Genomic DNA, 17,745 nt, shown 5'->3' with positions numbered 1-17,745 from the left:
TGCCAAGGAAGACGACGTCGTGACCAGATACTCTCCTCTCTTGCCGATCAAACACATCCCCGGAATAACCATCACAACCGAAAAAGTCTTCATACTTTGGGCAGAAAAGCTACAATTACACTCCATGGACGATCTCTTTCCAGCAGGGACCTTCCTGACAATACAACAAGCACGAGAAAGAGGAGACAACAATGCCCTTGACACGTTCATATATCACAGATTACGCCACTCGCTTCAGGAGGTTATCTCAGACTTCCCACAACAACCGTCGATTTGGCCATTACTCCATTATGCAATCCAAGCTCGAGACGGGCACCTCGTAACAAATATCTACAAAGGTCTATTCAACGAAATAGACCCGCCCTGCCAAGCGCCAAAAAGAGATAGGAAAAAACACTAGGCAGCACAATTCCAGACGAGGAATGGGCCTACACACTAAAACTCACACACAGAGTAGCGATCAACGCAAGGTTTAAGCTGATCCATTTCAACTACCTCCATTAAACATACCACACGCCCGCAAAGCTTCACTCAAAAAAGGACTCTATCTCAGCAGAATGCTACAGATGTGGAGCACCCACAGCAGACTTTCTTCACCTAGCATGGTCCTGTCCTCCAGTGGCCACCTTCTGGAGAGCAGTGCTAAAAAAAACTTCAGCAATAATAGGAACCGATCTTACTTTCGAACCCAAGTCAATATTGCTAAGCTGAACCCAATCACTACCGAGCACAGTTAAAAGACTAACAAATCTATTGCTGGTCCTAGCTCGAAGAAGAATCACCTAGACGTGGTTAGAGGCCCCCCTCCAACCCTGCAGCATTGGCTGAAAGACGTAACTTTCTGTCAAGATGTAGAAACAGACTATGCCACTACACGCACGCCCTCCGGACATATGGGGACCGTACATCGCATATTTGCTTTCAATGTCCGACGATGTCGATACTCGTCAACCAGATCTTAACCATCAGCCCAACACGTAGCGATGAAACTCCAACAGCTCCACCACATAGATGAAAACCAATGACATAACGACTCCTTTCATCATAACGGGCGGGGAGAAGAGGGGAGGGAGAGGGGTGCTGTTCTCACAGTACGACCGATGGCCGGTCTTACGATTTGTTTGGTTTTGTTTGAAAATGCCAAGAAAGAAATTACATTTTTTTTTAAAACATGCTGTATTTTGTCCGTTAATGCAATTGTTCCCATTACCCAGTGCACTGTAATATAATGTATGTAATATAATGTACAACCGTAGTCCTCCAGAACTGCATTTCTCCTTCTCTTTAGTGCTTCAAGACCATGCCTGTGGAATACTTTAGAAATGCTTTATTAAATTACATAACGTAAATGAAATAACTGTGTCCTGTGTATCCAGTTTACCTTGACTTTCTCTGCCCAGGGGTTCAGACGTTTCCACAGCAACCACCACCCGGACAGGCTGTCGCCATAGTTACAGAGGTCCGTCTCATCCTGGCTCCCCACATCAATTGCAATAACTGTTTTGGCGCCCATGTTACGGGCGATGTCCGCTGAAGTTTAGGACGCAAGAGAGAGATGTTATGTTCAATGGGAAATGTCACCAACGATTACCCCAACAGCCATGTAGTTCCCCCTATTCAAAACAAACACTGCAGCCATTTAGACACCGTCAAAGACAAAGTTAAGTAGAACAATTTGCATGCACTCAGACTCTGGTTGTGAGTGTTGCATTCTCAAATCACGCCATCACCCCTGTTAAACACCTCCTATGTCATGCAACCAGCTGGGCGGTAGCGTAACTCCAAAAGGTGTGCAAAGCTCCAGGAACACCCAAACAGCAGATGAAAGAAAAACACGCAAAGCTGCACAAAGTAAATATGTAAGGCCTTCTCACTGGGCACTGTATAACTACCTCAATGGCTTTGGCTCCACCCCATTTAGAATGTAATGCTGGTGGGGAACATTGATCAGCAGTCACATCGAGCCCAATGACTTAAAGAGAAACTCCAGTGAAGCATCATCAAGGCCTACATGAATGAGAACACAGAGAAGTAACCGCTTATGAAGATCCCTATCCGCCTCTCTCAGGCTTGATATTTCCTGTCTGAAGGTTCACAGGTGTTATTTCCATGTACAAGAATGTGAAAGTGATGAGAAGGGCCGGGCCAAAGACTTTGTGTAGGTCCTGCCTTCAAAACATGGCAAGAACAAAGAGCAAGATTGAATGATCTTCATAGGCGAGTTCCTCCTATCCTGGGACACAAAACTAAAAGAAATAAAATGAAAATGGGTATAGAGTACGAATGGGTGAGAAAGATTCTTCACTGGAGCACCTATTTAAGACCGGTATTCTTCCAACGTTTGGACAATGTAGTAGCAGCAGTCTAGAGCACCACCAGCAAATAGGCAAAATGGGTGCCATGTCGGCCCTTAAAACTAGCTACAAAAGAAGGATGGTTGAGAGAAGTGTCAGTTTGTTTGGTGCAGCAAAAATAATTTAAGCTGCCCTCCCCTGAGGCAAAAATGTGTGCCCCACAACATATGTAAAATATTATACAATATTTAATGATTTGTCTCTCTTTCATGTGCTCACCATGTGTTTTATTTGCCTTACCCTAGAGCAGCTTAGCCAGTAAAATACTTTTAAGAGTTCACTTTTCTTTAAGAAGCAATAAAAACTACTCCATAATTAAACATATATAGCGTGCTTACAACTGGGCTAGCCTGTTACTTTTGGCCCAAAAGTCGAACTTCATTGTGGCAAAAACATTGTTATGGAACTTGTAAAAAGAGGGCTGGCAATGTGGGGGGAGGAAAAGACTACTGTTTTTTTGGCTGATATATGGTGCTTTTGCAACACAAGTCGTTTTGGTTCATGCACCACCATTAGTTTCGGCACATGGATGGCACTTTACAACCACTTACTGAGGATACATCATTTTGTCTCAAAGCTGGAGCTTGATCCCTTTATTAGTTTTGTTCATAGGTGGTGTGTTCTGTTGTCAACTCGTTTTGGTGGTTCCATGTAATAATGTCCCCTCAAAAATATCGCCATTGAAAAAGATTGCAGAAGAATTGCTGTTTTTTGTGGTGACATTATTACATGGAAAATGCGGGGGACACCCTTGCAAACCCCAAACCCTTTTTTTTTCCATGGGGAGCCGGGGTCACCCATGCGACCTCCGCCTGCCCTTGTCCCTATATATATGGTCCTCTATATGTCGCTGCAACCTTTTCCCGGCAACATTACATACAGCGACCCTAAATATAGGGATATAATTACCCAATACACTTGTAGTTTACAAAGTACCAACAAAATAAAAGGGAAATGCCCAACAAGACTGCATCGATTACCAATTTCAATCTTCTATGTCAGGGTTTATGCTCAAGCAAGAAGAATATGAATGTTAGTAAGGAAGTAGGCATACAAGAAAGCTAATATTGTGATACCATTTGGGCCAGGAAAATGAACACGAAACACAACAAACGGTGGTCTAACAAAACACACAATAGGCCTGATTCATGGATTATTTGCGCCAAAAAAACAGGATTTGTGCCCCATTCTGCCCGCAAATCCCTGTTTAACTAATGGGGATTTGCGGGCAGAACGGCGCACAAATCCCGATTATTTTGGCGGAAATAATCCATGAATCAGAGTGCATATGTTTTCACACAACTAAACATTGGTACCCAACATGCGAGATGGTAACCAGTTCAAAGGAATGAAAAATGGAAGGCTATCTCTGCTAGAAATACCGACATTCAGATTATGTCATGCTATGTTATGTACTGGCTCATATATAGCACATTTGACATTTACAGGGCCTCTTAACGCTTTTGGTCGTGTAAGAGAGGGTTGTTGGTAAGAATCCAAGGTGGTCTTGCTTCTTGATCCCAGCTGGTTTTACAAGACAACATTCCATTCCGTGTGAGTATAAGCATGGGGAGGAGGTTGGTGAGTGGATCACTGTGTGGTGTGAAGGTCAACATGGGCGAGTCGAATGATGGGGATTGCAATTGCCTCTGAAGTGGCTAGGGAGGAGGAATATGGTTCTAGGTTTGGCAGGCGAACGCGCCAACCTACGGGCGGCAAAAGGCAGGCGCCACCCTTAGTGGGTGCACCCACCCAGCCGACAAAGGCAGAAAGGAAGAAAAGAACAAAGGACTAGGATTTGGGCCCCTATCCACGGGAGGGGCCGGGGGCGGTAGCACGTCACGAAGGGGGCGATGGAGGGAGGGGGAGCAGGACCAGTAGAGGTGGGGGATTATATAAGGCATTTGACCTCCTTGGGGAGCCCTCTCCGAGATGTTGGACGAACATCTAGCGAAGCTGAGTAAGAGCTTCTGCCAAGGACTGGATCAGAACCTGAACCCTCTGATCAGAAGACTCACTGCCACCACTGCAAACCCCTTTGACCGCTACCGGCGGCCCATCACTGCCGAAGACCCTGTGAAACCAGCCCTACTGTGACAAGACCACACAGACCAAGAAGAATACAGACCCATGACTACATACTCAACCCGAGAAGATGGAGTAATGAGGCTCAAAATCTATCAGCAATCTATCAGCAAGAAGAAGAACAAGCGCCTGGGGAGCCCTCCTGTCCTCCTCCCCCTCCCAGCCTAGTGGAAATCAGAAGCCTATATGGCTGGTCGAGGAAGGAGTTCTCGTTCGAGGAGGTGGGAGCAGGGCCATCTCTGGAGGTAAACAGCGAGCAAATGAATATTCTGCTGTGTTTCTGCCATGGTCGGTTAACGTGCCACAGGTGGTATTCTCTAATGCTATGTAAGCAGTGTTTTAAGTGGGGTAAGAAATTGAGGGGGGGCTCGTTTGGGAGCGTGGCTTTCATGGTGGGCGTGGCCTAAAAGTGCACAAATCATAGTAAGGTGCGCAAACAAATATATAAATGTATGTGAGCTTTTATATGTTTGTATGCGTACTACTATGGTTTGTGTACTTTTCAAGCTATCTTTTATAAACATAGCAATATTGCATATTTCTATGTTTATAAAAGGTGGCTTGAAAAGTGCACAAACCATAGTAAGTGAAAAACTGACATTTGTAACATGTTTCTATGTTTCTAAAAGATGGCTTGACACCTAAACAATTCAAGGCATCTTTTATAAAGCGTTGAGGACAGACAAAACCCAAGGTGGCTTTGTCCGTCGACAAAGCTTTATAAAAGATGCCTTGAATTGTGTACGTTTCAAGCCGTCTTTTATAAACATAGAAATATTGCTACGTTTATAAAAGATGGCTTGAAACGTACACAATTCAAGGCTTCTTTTATAAAGCTTTGTCGATGGAGAAAGGCGCCTCAGGCTCAGTGATCTATCTGCTCTGAGCCGAGATCACTGAGCCCAGGCGCCTTTCACTCTCTGCAAACCTGTGGGCTCTGTGATCTAATCTGCATATTAGATCATGGAGCCTGCGAGGGTCAGTGACCTGGGGAGGGCAAACAAAGGGACAGTAACTTCCTCTCATGACCCAGATGAGGGGTCATCAGAGGAAGTGACACTGACTGATAGAAGTGCCGCCAGCTTCAATGTCGCTGTGGCTGGCTGGCACTTCTGTCAGCTTGCCTGACATAATGGTGGGTGCATCTCCCGTCGCGGCTGCGGCGGGATAATGCGTCCCCGCCAATGTTGTGTGGGACCCGGGGGCCCCAGCAGGGCCCGGGCTCAGCCCCACTTTCTGGAGACTCACTTAAAGCACTGTTGTAAGCTGTGTTCTTGGCCTGGCACCACGCCACGCGGGTGTAGTGGTGTTGATCTGTATGTAGCTGCCCAGGGCGGGCGCCGTGCCACAGGGGAATGTTTTAATGTTTAATGTATCAGTGCAGTCACTGTATCGCGGGGGTTTGTTTATGTTCAATGTTGATTTGTTGCTGACGGGGAGACGGCGCTGCTGCAGGGGTATAGTGCAGCGTGCAGGCAAGACATGACTGGAGTGCAATACGAAAAAAATGCCAGCATGAGCTGCAGGAGGCATGCCTAGACGGTTCATGTGGGGAAAGGTTGGGAAAGCGAATTGGCCTCGCAGCGGGAATTGGGTCTGTGTTGGTGGGCTCCTGGTCATCGGTGCATCTCAAGGGAGGGCATGGGTTGTGGGGCGCACGGGCGCTGGCATTGTGGATGCTGCACCAAAATGTGAACTCAGTTGATATAGTGGTGGGGGTGCACTGGGCAATTGAATCTCCCAAGAGCAAGAAAACTAGTGCTCCTGCGTGAAGAGATTACACATTTCACCGCAATGGGGCTTTGGTGGGCAGTGTGGTTGCTTGGGTCTGTGGGAATCCCTTTGTATATGGAAGAGGGGTCTGCCTGGGTCAGCGAGTTGGGAGAATGGAAACTGGGGAAAGGGGGGGGGGCAGGGAATGAGGGGAATTTGTGGGGGAACGAGAAGAATGTGGTTACAGGATGGTTTGGGTAATTTAGGGACTGGATAAGGAGGGTGGGGGTAAGGAAGGAGTTGGTTAAGGAAAGAACTGGGGGAAGGGGAAGTATCTAGGGGAAGGTGAAGAGTGGGGGACTGAAAGGTCTCCAGGGGCGGGGCGGGGGAAGGTTGACAGGTCTGGAAGGAATTAGGCGGTTGTGGAAAAAAAACTTGCTGGGGGGATGATGGCTAAGAACCGGAGGGGGGGGGAAATGGGCAATTGGGGAATAGAAAAAACTGAATATGGAAGCAAGGGGCGGCAGAAATTGAATAAAACTAAAGTGGGGGTGAAAGCACTGGGGAAGAAGCGACTCGGGAAGGACAGGGGGGGCTAGACATGGGGAATGTGGACTAGTAGGAGGGCAAGAACGAAAGGATTTGGAATTAGAACGAAAGTAAGAGAAGAATGAAGACGGGTAGAATGGAGAAGAAAGAACTGAGAATTACAATATTAGAATGCTAATTCGAATTATAATGCTAAATGTTGGTCATGTGGCATATCTCCCGCCACGTATATGCATATGTTTTTTGAATGTTCATTTACTGTTAAATTTTGGCAGGAAATCTGGAAGCTTCTTAAATGTATCTTCTGTGTTGATGTGCCCTTTTCCTTTGTTAACATATTTTTAGGAAGTATAGCCATTACAACTTATCTTCCATCTGACTCTGCAAGACTTTATGACTTATTCATCTGTATAGCTTTAAAATGTATTACGGCTAACTGGAAAGACTCTAATTTACTTTCCACCAAAATCTGGTGGAACACCATTTGTAACACTCAAACTAGAGATGTGCATGGCCAATAATCACAACGCAATTCCTAAATATAATGCTAAATGGTATTATTTCACCAGGTATCTTAACTGTTTTAATGCAACGGCTCATGGTACATAAATTTACACCCTTATATTAGCATCATTATTCATATTTCCATACTTATTCAGAAATGCTAGAACTTGATAATGTTTGAAATGATTAGATTATTTTGATGAAATAATCCAATATACCCATTCCCCCCCCTATCCTCTTCCCTACCTATCCTTATATGTCTCAAGTCTGTCTCCCGGTACGTCTCCCCCCAAATCTCTATATTCACTACATATAAGTCACTCGTTGCAGACCTGTGATATAATTAATTCTAAACTACAAGTTATATTAACACGGTTTATATCTATTATAGTTCATTTTACATTCGCTGTGAATTTAACAAATGACTTAGCCTTATAGAAATACTATTACAAAGGATCAAAATCATTTACTATGTCATTTCTTTGTGGTTCTCGTTTTATTCAAAGTCTGTAACCTGTTGATATCTGTATCAAAATCAATATTTTAACAATAAAAATCATTAAAATCAAAAAGAATGCTAGAAATAACAATTAAATAGAAAATGGATTGATAAAAGCTCTAAACACTAAGTTTTTAGAATTTGAATTTTAGAACAATTGAATGAAAATAGAATGAAAGAAAAGTACAATGAAGACGGGTAGAATGGGGAAGAAAGAACTGAGAATTAGAAAATTAGAATGTTAAAAAGAACAATTGAATAGAAAATGATTTGAGAAAAACTCTGAACACTAAGTTTTTAGAATGTTACAACAAGTGAATAGATATAGAATGAAAGAAAAGTACATGAATTAAAAATGAAATAAAGAAAAACGAAAATGAAAAGTAAAACAAAGAAATGGCCATGGGTAGAGAGGGAATGGTTATGGAGGGACGGGCCTACCCCCCAGGTTCCTCTGGACACTGACGGAGGGGGTAGGTGATTAAGAAGCCACACCCAGCATAGAATAATCCTGAGGTGTGGTGGAGAAACGGATCGCCTGTAAAATAACTCCTGGCTTTATGCAATAAATCTTGCTGCAGCATTTGTGACTTCCACCTTTGAAAATTGATCCTGCTTCTTTATTTCGGGGAACCTTCGGGAGGTCTTGGCAGGTTGGGGGAGGGGTTTAGGAGGCTGAATGGGGTAAGAGATGCTACAACCAGGGAGTTGTGGGATGTCCCCGCTATTTATTAAAGCGGGGGGCGCTCGAGAGCAGCGCCAAGACTCCCACTCTTATGTGAATCCCTTATGCCTGCTATATATCTGTGCCGTATATATATTTGTGCAAAATCATGTTACTCTACGGTTGCTATGCCCCTAAATCGAGGGGTTGCGGCAGCCCAGGAGGCGTGTGGAGGCTGTTCAGCACTGCAGTTACAACGCAGGGCCCGGTAAAGGGTTGAAAGTTGTAACCCTGCGGCGACAACTCGGCAGTGGTGTGCTTTCTTTTACCCCTCCCCCGGACCAGTGGCCAGAGGCGTGCAACTGCGGTGTGGCTCTGATGCAGAGCGGTGACTCAGTGCGGCATTGACAGCGATAACGGTGCCACGGAAGCCTCTGATGGCAAGCAGTGATTACTGTCTGCGCGGCTGCTGAACTGGTGCACAGCTGAGCACCTCATGAGGACACAGTACGGGGTGTTTCTCGGGCACTGGTCATGGAGAAGAGAACAGCAGCGCCACGCTCAGTGCGGCGGCCGCCTGCATTCTGGAGAGGTGTGCCGCGTTGGTGAGGAGAGCGTACCCAATGTGCAACTCGGGAAGAATTACCCAGAGTGCGTTAAGGCTTTGGATGCGGAAGGCCTGAGGAGGTGGAGTACCAGGGATTACTGCCGATGCATTAGTGTATGCCTGATTGTGACAGGGCGCTTCCATTCTGCTGCGGTGTGCTTGGATCCTGGAGCTGATTTGACTGCACAAGGAGGATCTTAACCCCCCCCCCCCAATCAAATGCGCAAGTAAGGCAGCCAGTACGGTGGGTGACTGCCCTCGCTCCTTGCAATGTAGGGAACCCCATAGAGCCACAGGGAGATGTTGGTGGTCCTCTTATGGGGAGTGGGCTGGTGGGTAAGTGGGGTAATGTGCTCAGCGGACTTCGACTGTAAGGCACACATCCCGACGGGTGCAGTTGGTCCCTGGTTACTGCACGGAAGAGGGTTGGCGCTCTGCACCACAGAACATGTTGCCCTCGACCCATTGCAGAGTGCTTCAATGATCTGTGTGGCGCTGTGGGCTTAGAGAGGTTGTTGCAGCGCTGGTCACACTTCCTTGGGTGATAGATGGCCGCTTTCCCCAGGACATTGTGGATAGCTCCCACATGTAGCAGAAACCACAGTGGTCGGCTTGCTGAGAGGATTGCGGTCCTTATATAATCTATGTCTGCCATGCAGTCATATAGTTACTTGAAGCAAGATGGGGAAACACGAGAAACTGCAATCTAAGCTTCCATATGGGACTCCATCGCCATCAAATTCAGCATCACAGGGTACTCAGGAGGCTGAGGAGGTGGCCGAGCAGAGGTTGAAGCTCTTGCCAGATACGCTTGGGGACATCAAATGCATCCTGACCATACTGCAAAGTGGCCTTACCTCCCTGGACAACAAGATGGATACTAACCTGTAAAGTGGACCATATGCAGGTCCGGCTCAACAGACACGGGAACAGGCTGGATGAAGCTGAACAACAGCTATCCACGGTGGAGGACGAGTCATCCGCGACATCTAGGGAGGTGGTCCAGCTGCGGAAGGTGGTCAAGTAGCTCCAGGAGAAACAGGATGTCCTGGAATCCTGGTACTGCCGAAATAATCTCCAGATAGTCGGGGTCCCAGAGGCAGCAGATAAAGGTCTCATGGAGCAAATGGTGGAGGCGATGCTGCGGGATACGTTGGGAGAATCTTGATTTTCCTCAAACTTTGTGATTGGGAGAGGCCACCGCATTCCAGGGGGTATTGCCTCGATACCTGGAGCACCGCCCAAGCCTATCTTCGCTAAACTCCTTAATCACTGCGACAGTCGTGGGGTCCAGATCTTTCCCTTTCCTGATTTTTCAAATAATGTGCAGGCATCGCAAAAGCATTTCCTACATGTGAAGAAAAGACTCAGATGAAGGATTCAAATACGCCATGCTGTTCCCTGCACTCTTGTGGGTTGAACACAATGGCAAAGCCTTGTTCTTTCAAACTCCGGAGGAGGCAAGCGACTTCCTGGATGTCACTGATGGTGGATCCAGTACAGCAAGGGACAGAGGCGACCAGGGGAGAGCCTCGTCACGAGATCCAGAATGATACAATGGTTTTGCGGCGGCTCCAATTAGGCGGCCTTATTTTGATTTGCTGTGGAATGATCAACCGATGGGATCTTTAATTGTGGTTGTGGCGGGTTGGGGTGGCAACCCTCAAGTGGCTCCCTTACTTCGGCATAAGGTTACATTGCGGGTGAGGGGGGCTTTACTGGCAGGTTGGGGCTGTCTTTTTGGGTGGAGGGGGATGTTGGTGCATTGGGTGGGATTGGTTTTGTTTTTCCAGCACTCACTTTTATGGCCTCTAGTTACTTTGTTGGAAAATTCAGAAGGGGAGGGCTTCACTGAGAATCATGACACCTGGGGAAATGGTTGATAAGGTTTAAGTTACGTACCTGTAACTATTGTTCTGAAGCATTGGCCTGGCATGGATTCACAAGCTCTTGAATATTCCCTGTTGTCAGGCTGGGAATCCTATGTAAAAGAAAAAACAGTTTCACTTTCACTTAAAAACAATTTTTCCTCTAAACCAATCACTGTCCTCCGAGTCATACTGCCCCCATCCAATGACAGTCCTCTCCCTAAGACCCTCCTCTGGCACCCATCTTCAGATTTGTTAAGCACGTAAAGGGGCAGTATGACCAAGAGGATCCGCAGAGGGGACGGAGGGAGGGTTCGCATGTGAGTCCATGCCAGACCCATGCTGGAGAACAATAGTTACAGGTAAGTAACTTAAAGCTTCTCCAGCATGGGGTCTGGCATGGATTCACATGCTCATGAATAACTAATACATAGTAATACAACATTACGCAACCACGGGAGGTGGCAAGGCTCAACAGAAGCAATTGATTCTTACCTCTGGAACAGACTCACCTCAAGCGAACAGGTTGCGTAGCATTACTTGGCCAACTCTGGACGCCTCCCTGGAATCCTCATCGATGCAGTAGAAGTTTGTGAAGGTGTGCGTGGACTTCCACGTAGCAGTCCTGCAGATGTCCAGCAGGTGCACACCAGACAGGAATGCTGTCGTGGCAGCAATCGCTCTGGTGAAGTAAGTCATCGGACAACTGGGCAGCTTTCGGTTCGCCAAACAATGACAGTGCGTGTTGCAGCCGGACAGCCACCTCGAAATGGAAGCCTTGGGCAGGGCCTTCCCATGGTTCACAGGACCAAAGTTCAGAAACAGTTGCAAGGTCTACCAAAAACTCTTTGTGCGTGTCACGTAGAACTTCAGGGCACAAGCAACGTCCAGCAAGTGCAGGGCCCTTTCCGCCGGTGACAAAGGTTTTGGGAAAAAACAGGTAGCACCAAAGGCTTGTTGAGGTGAAATTCTCATGGAACCTTCGGTATGAAAGAGGGGTGCGTAAGCAGCAACACCTTCGATTTGTGGAAAGTCAGGTATAGTTGCTTGCAGGATAGGGCCTGGATCTCACCTACCTTCCTGGCAGAGGTGCTGGGCAGCAGGAAAGCCCTTTTCCACGAACGGCACTTGAGAGGGGTCTGATGTATAGGCTAGAAGGGGGCCCCTCCATTAGCCATGTCAGAACCACATTGAGTACCCACGCCGGGGCAGGAGTCTTCACTGGTGGGAAAGATCGAAAAAATCCTTTGAGAAACACCTTGACAAGTCGGTGGGACCAAATCAAGTCCTGGAGACCTGGTGTAGCGGGAGATAGCCGCCAGATGCACCTTGATAGAGGCGTGCGCCAGTCCGGCCGTGGCCAAGGATAGCAAGTATGGAAGGATCTGCGGGCCGTCTTCGGAGACCGGCACTGCATAGCAAAGTGCTTCCACTTATGAGCATAGCACTTCAAAGTCGACGACGCTCTGGCCTTGGCTAGGACCTCCCTACAGTCCGCAGGAAACTCATATCCTCCAAACTCTAGGGCGGCAGGAGTGAAGCCCTCAGGTTCAGCGTTCCTGGGTTGTGATGAAGGATTGTGCCTCCTTCTCTGGTGAGAAGATCAGGAACCACTGGCAGCTTGACCGGAGGCAACGCCGACCGGCTGAGACGGTCCGAATAACATATCTGCCTCGGCCACACAGGGGCGATAAATATCATGTAGCTTGGACACTGTCTGAGTGTGTTGACTCGTAGCAGGACAGGGAAGGAGAAAGTGTCCCCCAGGCTCCTCAGCTGGTGGAATCTGCTGGCAAACGTCTGGCACTTGGCATTCGCTGCTGTCGCAAACAAATCTATCTGGGGCCTGCGCCATTTGATAAATAGGTGGCCCATCTGATGCTAATGAAGCTCCCATTCGTGGCAGGAGCGCTTTTCCCTGCTTTTCCCTGCTGAGGGAGTCTGTGATGTTGTTCTTGACTCCGACCAGGTGGAAAGAGATGAGGAACATCCCCTGTCCGCTGGGCCAGGACCACAAGTCCTGCGCTTCCTAGGACAGCACCGGGGATCGCCCTGCTTCCTGATGTAGAACATGGTGGTGATGTTGTCCATGAAAATCTCACCACCATGCCTTTTAGAGACGGTAGGAATGACTTAAGGATCCAGAACACAGCCTATAGCTCCAGGATGTTGATATGGAGATCCTTCTCCTCCTGCCGCCACAGGCCTCTGGCATGCAGACGTCCAGTTTGTACTCCCCATCCTTCCAGGGAGGCATCTGCGGGTACAGTCTCCTGGTATGGAGGGCTCTGAAATGCTGTGCCTTGGCCGATGTTGGAGTGGACGCCCCACCAACCTATAGCCCGAGGAACTCGTTGAGAGAGATCTTGTCCGTAAAGCTTCCACACACCCGTATCCAGTGGGCATCAAGGAATTCCTGAAGGGGTGGCATATGCAACCTGCAGAGCCGGATGAGGTAGATGCAGAACGACATCATGCCCAGCAACGACTTGATGGCCCGCACCGTGGCTGTCTTCATCGACGACAGTCGTTGCACCTTTCCTTGAATGGCTGCTACCGTTCCCTATGAGATTGATGCCAGCCAAGACACTGTATTGAGTCTGACGCCTAGGAACAGTGTGTTCTGTGATGGCGTTAAGCAGGACTTTGGATAGTTGATTGAGAACCCCAGATCCATCATTAGCTGGACGGCCGTCTCTGTGCATAGTCAGCCAGCTCCCGTGAGTGGGCCTAAATCAGCCAGTCGTCCATGTACGGGTATACGTGTATGCCCTGTAGACGTAGATGGGCTGCCACTGGTGCCAGAATACTCTGGGGGCCGACTTCAAGCTGAAATGTAGGACCTTGAACTGGCAGTGCTGACACTGCACCAAGAAACGCAGAAACATTCAATGATTCTTGTGAGTGGGGGCGTGGAAGTAGGCGTCCTCCAGGTCAAACAACATCAAGAAGTCTCCTCTTTCCAGGAGCACATGTTTCAACGTGGCCATCCTGAACCTTTGGGACTTTAGGTATTTGTTCAGATGCCGCAGCCCCCCGTCTTCTTACTGACCACAAAGTATCTGGAATAGACTCCGGAGCCGTAGGGGAACTAGCTCTCTCACCCCTTTTTGCAGCATGGCCTGTACCTCTTCTACGAGCTGAGGGATGTGCTGCTCCTGACGGGGAACCATACGGGTCCGTGGACACCTGCCTTGAAACGCCAGGGTGTGTCCTTGGGCGAGAGCGTCCAGCATCCATCTGTCAGTGGTGATCTTTCTCCGCTCGCTGATAAAGCTCATCAGCCAGCCTCCCACCGGGGTACACGAGTGGGGGCTCGATGTCCCGGCTGGTTCAGGCTTGCTTCAGGGCTTGCGTCCTGCCCTGCCGGGTCGACGGTGATGCGGTCCTCTGCTACCGTAGGCCTGGGAACGACCTCTGCAATATCTTCCTTCACGAGCTCTTCGCTCATCCGCCTCCAACTCCCTCAGGGTCAGTCGCTTCTCCAAGCAACGAGTGGTGGTAGATCTCTTCCTTCGGCTGGTGCCTCCCTCTGGAGCAGCTTCCCTGCTTCCCTTAAACTTGAGGAGAAGCATCTCCGGTTTCGGAAGCACCTCGAAACCTTTCTCTTTGCTTCTGCTTTTTCTCCTCCACCTCTCTGCTGATCTCCTGGCTGTATTCAGGACTGCACTGGCTACCTGGACACACTCTGATCTTGGGCCAGGCCCCTCCCCAGCCAGCGTCACACAGCTGCACTGCCCAACTAGCAACCCCCGCACTTGGGGATTGTTTCTGTATCCCTGCAGTTCCCAACCATAACAACTGATGTCTGCACTTACCCATGCACTTGCTGGGCGTTACTTACTATTGTTATTATCTATTCACATGTACTGCACTGCCCCCTTCCCATGCACTTGCGTGATCTGAATGACACCTGGCCGAGTAGGATAGTTTGCCCGTTCTCCCCTTGTTCCCCTCCCTTGCCTCACCGCGCCTTGAAACACTTGTGTATAGGCGCGTTATAAACCGTAGAGGAAAAGGTCTTAGTTTAATTTCGTTTAAGCTCCAGTTTTTCCATTAGCTGTTTCAAGATCTTGAAGGTGGCTAATTGCCATGATGTTCTGTCTCCACTGATCATCTTTGCCCACCATACATCTTCGACAAAGATTGATGATTGCCTGAGAAGAACAAGTTACTCTCTTACCCGGTAACGTTCTTTCGATGGCATGGTCCGACGACGTATTCCAAATCTATGACAGTAATCACCACAGCTGTGCTGCTTCGGAAAATCTTTCGGCGTCTGCGCCCTGCGTCAATGACGTTGATACGCAATCCTCGAGGGCCTCCTTCGAGCCGACGTCACCGGATGTTATAAGTAGGACGCACAACGCCCGTAGCCTCAGTTGTAGTTTTTTTCCAGAACGTGTGGCACCAATCTACTGCCAATATGACCACAGAAAGCCTTGCGGAAACGTAAGCTGCAATCGCATAAGAAATTCTGTAGTGGGGAAGGCAGGGAAGGAGCGATATGTAATACGTTGTCAGACCATCCCATCGAAAGAATGTTACCAGGTAAGAGAGTAACTTGTTCTTCGAGGGGATTGGGTCCTCCAATGTATTTCATACCTATGACAGACTCCCAAAGCAGTACCAACGTAAGGAGGTGGGAAAAGAATTTAGAATATACAAATTTAGAATGCCCAATCAAATTGCAGAGTAAAGGACCGCCTGGATAGAATAAAGGGAGTAGTGACGTACAAAAGTATGGACCGAAGCCAAAGTGGCTGCATCAAAGATGTTACGAATAGGAACACCTCACTGCAGGGCAGTAGAGGCAGCCATACCCCTAGTCGAATGGGCCCGTAAGCCTACAGGAGGATCCTTACCGGGCAGGCGGTAACATTCAGAAATTGCCAAGATAATCCATCTAGACAAAGTCTGCTTAGTCACAGCTTGTCCCAAACGCCTTCCAGCAAAACCAATAAAGAGCTGATCGTCCACTCTGACCCGGGACATGCGTGAAATGTAGAAACTCAAAGCTCTCCTAGGATCTAACCTATGGAGCCTCTCCTCGTCCTTACCAGGATGCGGAGGAGGATAAAATGCTGGAAGAACAACCTTCTGGCTCAAATGAAATTCCGACACCACCTTCGGAAGAAAGGAAGGATAAACTCGAAAGATAACCCTGTCCTTATAAAACGCAGTGAAGGGTGGCTTAACTGAAAGTGCCTGTAAGGAACAAGTTACTTACCTGTAACATTTGTTCTCCCAGCATGGGTCTGGCATGGATTCACATGCTCATGAATATTCCCCGTTGTCAGGCCGGGAATCCTCGGTATAGAAAAAAATCAGTATCAGTTTCGTTTCTGATCTGTCTTTCTTAGTGTTAGGCAGAAACCTGTGCAGTTCCTTTGGGGAACACTGCAAAAGATTTAAGTCTACAGGTATAGCAGTAAACCCACTTGGTAGCAGTCCGCACCACCCAGATTTACCTGGTAGCTGTGGCTGAGCAGTCCGACTTCCCTCAAGAAGAGTTAGGCAGTACGCAAAGTATACACAATATGTACTCAGACACAATAGCACAAGCAAACACTGACCAGAGCTTGGTTTCAAAAGTATATAGTTATTTATTTTTTTAAGAACACATAAGTTGAAAACACTCTAGCAAAGTATAGTAAAAACACTTAAAACACAGTTATCATGAAAGCAGTTTCAACCCTTACTCCTATCTAGACAACTCTAAGTTAACTCCACATAATTAAAACAGAGGTGAGCGCTTAACGTTAGATGACACTCTAGTAGGTTTAAGGAAGGGATAAAAAGAAACAGAAATGGGTTAAACACACCACTCTAAGGTCCAGAACACTTGCAATAGGCTCAAAGAAGCACAAAGTCACAGGTGAGCAAAAGTCACTAGGCAGGGCCCACTCTTAGAATAGCCGGAGCGAAAATGTGCCCAAGATCACACCGTTATTAGGGATTCAAAGTCTTGCAAAGAGTTAGAAAGGGTTTAGAGTGGCTTAGAAGTTTAGCCAGGGTATTCCAGGCACTCCCAGGTTCGAAAGCCGGGGGCTAAATCTACCTCGTACAGTCGGTGGCAAGGGAAGCCAGGCGGAACACGGTACCTTAAGCGGAAAGGATCCTCCAGCGGTGGCAGTTGTTCCAGGCAGTGGCAGCAAGGCTCGACGTCGGTCAGGGGAGAAGAAGTTCTCGCAGAAGAGCAGAAGAAGAAGGTCGTTGCACTGCCCGGGAAGAAACCAGCCGCGGAGTCCTCCGGTCAAAGGGTTGTACCGACTTTCGTGGTTGGGGTAAAAGTGGTGGGGTTCCGGTTGCCGGGGTGCTTGGCACTGGCAAGGCGGCCAAGAGATACCTCGAGAAGCGAAAAGAAGGCGAAAACTGGTTGTCCCCACCAGTCAAGGGAAGGAGCCACTCCGTTAAGAGTTCTCCTCGGTCGTCGGGAAAAGTGGTGAGACGGTTCAGCAGGGCTCCACCGGGTGGTGTCGTCGAAGCAGGTCGGCTCAGCTCTTCCCTCGTCGGATTCTTGGTCCTGTGGCGACTTCTGAAGTTCCAGTCCCCAAAGCCCTGCTTTTATGCAGCAAACCCCCATTCACCCAGCCTAGCTGTCACTCAAACATGCTAAGTGGTGGGCCGGCCGGCTCACCACTTGGGCCAATCAGGACGGAGTGCGACTTGAGTTACCAAGGTAACTCAGTCCAGGGTGCCTAAATCCCCCTCCACCCCTCCTAAGTACCCCAGACAGAGTGGCACCACTTTGGAGGGCTTCTGTGGAGAAGCCCGCCAAAAGTGGAACAAAGGGCTCCACTTTGGGTCAGAGTTACAGAGGCGAACACCAACGCCATTTTAGAATCAAGTTTTGGCAAAAAGTCCCAACCGGAGTTATAAAAATAAATATATAAACCGGC

General features: G+C 48.2%; 1 protein-coding gene across 6 annotated transcripts in view; it reads right to left on the bottom strand.

Annotated features, from left to right (window-relative positions):
• PNPLA6 (patatin like phospholipase domain containing 6) overlaps positions 1-17,745 on the bottom strand; it is a 1,092,789-nt gene that overhangs the window by 411,168 nt on the left and 663,876 nt on the right. For all 6 annotated transcript variants that reach the window (XM_069603923.1, XM_069603925.1, XM_069603924.1 and 3 more), the window contains one exon: positions 1,382-1,530. In XM_069603923.1, the coding sequence (XP_069460024.1) occupies positions 1,382-1,530 (149 nt within the window). The remainder of the gene's footprint in view (positions 1-1,381; positions 1,531-17,745) is intronic.

Source organism: Ambystoma mexicanum, chromosome 3q, assembly GCF_040938575.1.
Source record: "Ambystoma mexicanum isolate Mex_15411 chromosome 3q, UKY_AmexF1_1, whole genome shotgun sequence".
NCBI classification, from domain to species: domain Eukaryota; kingdom Metazoa; phylum Chordata; class Amphibia; order Caudata; family Ambystomatidae; genus Ambystoma; species Ambystoma mexicanum.
The sequence above is the reverse complement of the archived record's forward strand: the minus strand, read 5'-3'. Positions and strand labels throughout refer to the sequence as shown.